The sequence below is a fragment of the Macaca nemestrina genome, chromosome 12 (assembly GCF_043159975.1).
Source record: "Macaca nemestrina isolate mMacNem1 chromosome 12, mMacNem.hap1, whole genome shotgun sequence".
Classification (NCBI taxonomy): Eukaryota; Metazoa; Chordata; class Mammalia; order Primates; family Cercopithecidae; genus Macaca; species Macaca nemestrina.
Window position 1 is genome coordinate 69,155,322 of NC_092136.1, and position 6,000 is coordinate 69,161,321.

General features: G+C 39.7%; 1 protein-coding gene across 1 annotated transcript in view; it reads left to right on the plus strand.

The window, feature by feature from the left end:
• The window catches only part of LOC105468621 (hemoglobin subunit epsilon 1), a 34,916-nt gene extending 30,742 nt beyond the window's left edge, over positions 1-4,174 (plus strand). The window contains exons 2-4 of the mRNA XM_024788747.2: positions 2,245-2,716; positions 2,839-3,061; positions 3,923-4,174. Coding sequence (XP_024644515.1) covers positions 2,625-2,716; positions 2,839-3,061; positions 3,923-4,051 — 444 coding nt within the window. The 5' untranslated portion in view covers positions 2,245-2,624 and the 3' untranslated portion in view covers positions 4,052-4,174. The remainder of the gene's footprint in view (positions 1-2,244; positions 2,717-2,838; positions 3,062-3,922) is intronic.
• Positions 4,175-6,000: the final 1,826 nt, after the last annotated feature.

The following is a 6,000-nucleotide window of genomic DNA, read 5'->3' on the forward strand; positions in this document are numbered from 1 at the left end:
TATTTTTGTTTTTGTTTGAGACGGAGTTTTGCTTTTGCTGCCCAGGCTGGAGCGCAGTGGCACGATTTTGGCTCACTGCAACCTCCCCTTCCTGTGTTTGAGAGATTCTCCTGCCTCAGTCTCCCAAGTAGCTGGGATTACAGGCGCCCGCCACCATGCCCATCTAATTTTTGTGTTTTTAGTAGAGACAGGGTTTCACCATGTTGGCCAGGCTGGTCTCGATCTCCTGACCTCAGGTGATCTGCCCTCCTTGGCCTCCCAAAGTGCTGGAATTATAGGTGTGAGCCACTGTGCCCGGCCCATTGCAGATATTTTTAATTAACATTCATCTGCATCACTACTTGGATCTTAAGGTAGCTGTAGACCCAATCCTAGGTCTAATGCTTTCATAAAGAAGCAAATATAATAAATACTATACCACGAATGTGAAGTTTGGATGTTTGATAATGGTATTTCAGTATAATTAAACTTAACAATCCAATGTATATTATTTTATGCAAGAAAACATATTTTTTTAGCACTTACAGTCTGCCAAACTAGCCTGTGACACAAAACAAGTTTAGGAATTCCTGGTTATGTCTGTGTTAGCCAATGGTTAGAATATATGTCCAGAAAGATACCCTTGGTTAATAGCTAAAAGAAAATGGAGTAGAAATTCAGTGGCCTGGAATAATAACAATCTGGGCAGTCATTAAGTCAGGTGAAGACTTCTGCAATCATGGGAGAAAAGCAAGGGAGACATTCTTAATTGCCACAAGTGGTTCTTTTTGTTTTTGTTTTTGTTTTTTTTTTTTAAATCACAAACATAAGAAAATATAATAAATAACAAGGTCAGGTTATAGAATAGAGAAACACTCTTAGTAAACTTGGAATATAGAATCCCCAAAGGCACTTGACTTGGGAGACAGAAGCCATACTGCTAAGTAAAAAAGACCAAGAACCTCTAGGGCCTGAAGATGTAGGAAACTGTAGGAAGAGAAATTCCCAGATCTGGCAGGGCAAGGGGAGTCATAGGCGAAAGAAATGATAGAAATGCATGGAGAGGGAGGCAGAGGTGGGTGGATCATGAGGTCAAGAGATCAAGACCATCCTGACCAACATGGTGAAATCCCGTCTCTACTAAAAATACAAAAATCAGCTGGGTGTGGTGGTGCACACCTGTAGTCCCAGCTACTCGGGAGGCTGAGGCAGGAGAATCGTTTGAACCCAGGAGGCAGAGGTTGCAGTGAGCTGAGATCGTGCCATTGCACTCCAGTCTGGCAACAGAGTGATACTCTGTCTCAAACAAAAAAAAAAAAAGAAAGAAAGAAAAGAAATGGATGGAGAACAAGCCAGAAGGAGGAACTGGGCTGGGGCAATGAGATTATGGTGATGTAAGGGACTTTTCTAGAATTAACAATGCTGGAATTTGTGGAACTCTATTTCTGTTATTCCCCCAATCATTACTTCTGTCACATTGATAGTTAAATAACTTCTGTGACTTTATTCCTTGATTCTAAAATATGAGGATAATGACAATGGTATTATAAAGGCAGATTAAGTGATATACCATAGGCAATGTTCTTCAGGCACATGGATCGAATTGAATACACTGTAAATCTCAACTTCCAGTTTCAGCTCTACCAGGTAAAGAGCTAGCAAGTCATCACAATGGGGACATTAAAAAAAAAAAAAAAAGACACCAGAGGAATAATATACCCTGACTCCTAGCCTAATTAATATATCGATTCACTTTTTTCCCTGATGACAAATTTTGGTTTTAAATAATTTTAGGAGTTTAGGCTTCTCAGCTCCCTTCCCAGTGAGAAGTATAAGCAGGACAGACAGGCAAGCAAGAAGAGAGCCCCAGGCCATACTCACAAAGTGGGCAATGTCCCCTGTGGTCATAGAAAAATGAAAAGAGAGAGGATTCCCTGGAAGCATTGGATGTAATCTTTTCTGTCTGTCCTCTCCAGGGAATCACCCCAAGGTATTGTACTTTGGGATTAAGGTTTTAGTCCCACTGTAGACTCCTTGCTATTCTGTTCAGTTTCTAGAAGGAACTATGTATGGTTTTTGTGTCCCTAGAGGAACTAAGGTGCAGACGTTTTGTTTACAATGCACTCCCTAAGAGAGCTAGAACTGGGTGAGATTCTGTTTTAACAGCTTTATTTTCTTTTTCTTGGCCCTGTTTTTGTCACTGTCACCACCTTTAAGGTAAATATTGAATGTGCTTTGGCTGAAACTTCTTTTTCCTCTTTTGAGATTTGCTCCTTTATATGAGGCTTTCTTGGAAATGGAGAATGGGATAGATGGATATCATTTTGGAAGATGATGAAGAAGGTAAAAAAGGGGGACAAATGGAAATTTGTGTTGCAGACAGATGAGGAGCCAACAAAAAAGGGCCTCAGGATCCAGCACACATTATCACAAACTTGCTATACATCCATCACTACTGACCCTCTCCGGACCTGACTCCACCCCTGAGGGACACAGGTCAGCCTTGACCAATGACTTTTAAGTACCATGGAGAACAGGGGGCCAGAACTTTGACAGTAAAGAATAAAAGGCCATACAGAGAGGCAGTAGCACATATCTGCTTCTGACACAGCTGCAGTCACCAGCAAGCTCTCAGGCCTGGCATCATGGTGCATTTTACTGCTGAGGAGAAGGCTGCCGTCACTAGCCTGTGGAGCAAGATGAATGTGGAAGAGACTGGAGGTGAAGCCTTGGGCAGGTAAGCATTGGTTCTTAATGCATGGGAGCGAAGGGTGAATATTACCCTAGCAAGTTGATTGGGAAAGTCCTCAAGATTTTTTGCATCTCTAATTTTGTATCTGATATGGTGTCATTTCATAGGCTCCTCGTTGTTTACCCCTGGACCCAGAGATTTTTTGACAGCTTTGGAAACCTGTCATCTCCCTCTGCCATCCTGGGCAACCCCAAGGTCAAGGCCCATGGCAAGAAGGTGCTGACTTCCTTTGGAGATGCTATTAAAAACATGGACAACCTCAAGACCACCTTTGCTAAGCTGAGTGAGCTGCACTGTGACAAGCTGCATGTGGATCCTGAGAACTTCAAGGTGAGTTCAGTTGTGGGTGATATGATTTTTTGGCTTTATAGTTTGACATTAATTAAAGCTTAGGATCTTATTGGAAAGATCAACAAAGATCTCAGAAATCATGGGTCGAGTTTGATGTTAGAACAGCAGACTTCTAGTGAGCATAACCAAGACTAACCTGATTCAGAACTAGTGACAGTAAAGGACTACTAACAGCCTGAATTGGCTCAACTTTTCAGGAAATCTTGCCAGAACTTGATGTGTTTATCCCGGAGAATTGTATTATAGAATTGTAGACTTGTGAAAGAAGAATGAAATTTGGCTTTTGGTAGATGAAAGTCCATTTCAAGGAAATAGAAATGCCTTATTTTATGTGGGTCATGATAATTGAGGTTTAGAAAGAGATTTTTGCAAAAAAAATAAAAGATTTTCTCAAAGAAAAATAAGACACATTTTCTAAAAGATATTAAATTTCCCATCAGTATTGTAACCAAGTGAAGGCTTGTTTCTGAATTTGTTAGGGATTTTAAACTCCCGCTGAGAACTCTTGCTGCACTCCCATTCTACATTTACAGAAATTAGACAACTGCTTAAAGAAAAATAGGGAGAGAGGGAGCCCAATAATACTGGTAAAATGGGAAGAGAGGGTGAGGATGCAGGTAGGTAGAATGTTGAATGTAGGGCTCATAAAATAAAATTGAACCTAAGGTTATCTGAATTTTCTGGGTAGGCACAAACCTTGGAACAGTTTGAGGTCAGGGTTGTCAAGGAATGTAGGTATAAAGCCGTTTTTGTTTGTTTGTTTGTTTGTTTTTTCAGCAAGTTTTTTTCGGAAACTTCTACTCAACATGCTTATGTGTTATTTTGTCTTTTGCCTAACAGCTCCTGGGTAACGTGATGGTGATTATTCTGGCTACTCACTTTGGCAAGGAGTTCACCCCTGAAGTGCAGGCTGCCTGGCAGAAGCTGGTGTCTGCTGTCGCCATTGCCCTGGCCCATAAGTACCACTGAGTTCTCTTCCAGTTTGCCAGTGTTCCTATGACCCTGACACCCTCCTTCTGCACGTGGGGACTGGGCTTGGCCTTGAGAGAAAGTCTTCTGTCTAATAAAGCACGTTTTCTTCAGTAATCAAAAGTTGCAATTTTATATACTCCATCTTTTACTCTTGTGTTAAAGGAAAAAGTGTTCATGGGCTAAGGGATGGAGAGAAACATAGGAAGAACCAAGAGCTTCCTTAAGAAATGTATGGGGGCTTGTAAAATTAATGCAGATGTTATGGGAGAATTCCAGGATTCCAAGGAGGATGATATGATGAAGAAAAATCTTTATAAGGGTGGGAAAATGGTTAGTTAAGTAGACAGAGACTCCTAGACAGTTTTTACTGCACAGGGGAAAGAAGGAGGTGTTAGTGGTACCCGAGAAAGCAGATTTGTGGTACATGTCACTTTTCATTAAAAACAAAAACAAAACAAAACAAAACTTTGTAGATAGCCAAGATATAGGCTAGAATTACTATTTTAATTTACTGTTATTTACATTTTGAAGTAACTAGCTTGTCACATGTTTTATGAAATTGATTTGGAGATAAGAAGATGAATTGAGTGTGTATCAACAATAGCCTGCTCTTTCCTGAAGGATTCCATTATTTCATGGGTTAGCCGAGGCTAAGACACATGATATCATTGTGCATTATCTTCTGATAGAATGTAACATGCACTAAAATAAAGTTAGAGTTAGGATCTAAGTGGGAACGTTTTTGTAGGGTGTGATGAAGACTTTCTGTAGGAGATAGAATACTGATAAAGGCTTAAATTCTAAAACCAGCTAGCTAGGGCTTTGTGACTTGCATGAAACTGGCTCTCTGGAAGTAGAAGGGAGAGTAAGACATAGGTAGGGAGGACTAGGAAAGACCAGATAGTACAGGGCCTGGCTACAAAAATACAAGCTTTTACTATGCTATTGCAATACTAAACAATAAACATTAGGATATTAAGTGACTCAGGAAATAAGATTTTGGGAAAAAGTAATCTGCTTATGTGCACAAAATGGATTTAAGTTTGCAGATAAAATAAAATATGGATGATGATTCAAGGGGGCAGATACAATAGTTCAAACCCAAGATGAGCAGTGAGTCTGTGGAATTTGAAGGATGGCCAAGGTGGAGTGAGAAAGACATAGTATTCGATTGACGGTGGGGGATGAGAAGGAAGAAGGAAGCGATAAATGACTGAAAGCTCCGAGGCTGATGAAGATAACAGGAGGAAACCAGGCACTGACCTGGGGACTCTCATGTATGAAGGGTAGAGGGATATTAACGGATTTACTTTCGAGGAAGTGCTAGATTGCTCAGGGAGTTTTGACCTTCAGGTCTTGTGTCTTTCATATAAAGGGACCTTCGCATTTTCAAAGTTAGAGTGCCATATTTTGGCAAATATAACTTTATTAGTAATTTTATTGCCTCCCCCACATTGATCAGACTTTTTCCTGAGAATTACTTTTGAATTTGGCTATATATATCCAGAATGTGGAAGAGAGACAAACAATTATTGTAGTTGCAGGCTATCAATAACACTGGTCTCTCTGAGCCTTATAACCTTTCAATATGCCCATATACAGAGTAAACAGGGATTATTCATCATACTAAATATTTTCACCTAGTCAGTCAGTCAACAAATGAGAGCAATGTGCATTTTTAAAAAACATAATATTTCTATATATTTATGGGGTACATGTGATACTTACATGCATAGAACATGTAATGATTAAGTCTAGATATTTAGGATATCCATTGCTTTGAGCATTTATCATTTCTATGTGTTGAGAAAATTTCAAGTCCTCATTTCTAGCCATTTTGAAATACATAATAAATAGTAATTAACTATCGTCACTGTACTCAAATATCAAACATTATGGCTTAATCCTTCTAACTGTGTTTGTACCTATTAACCAACATCTGTTAA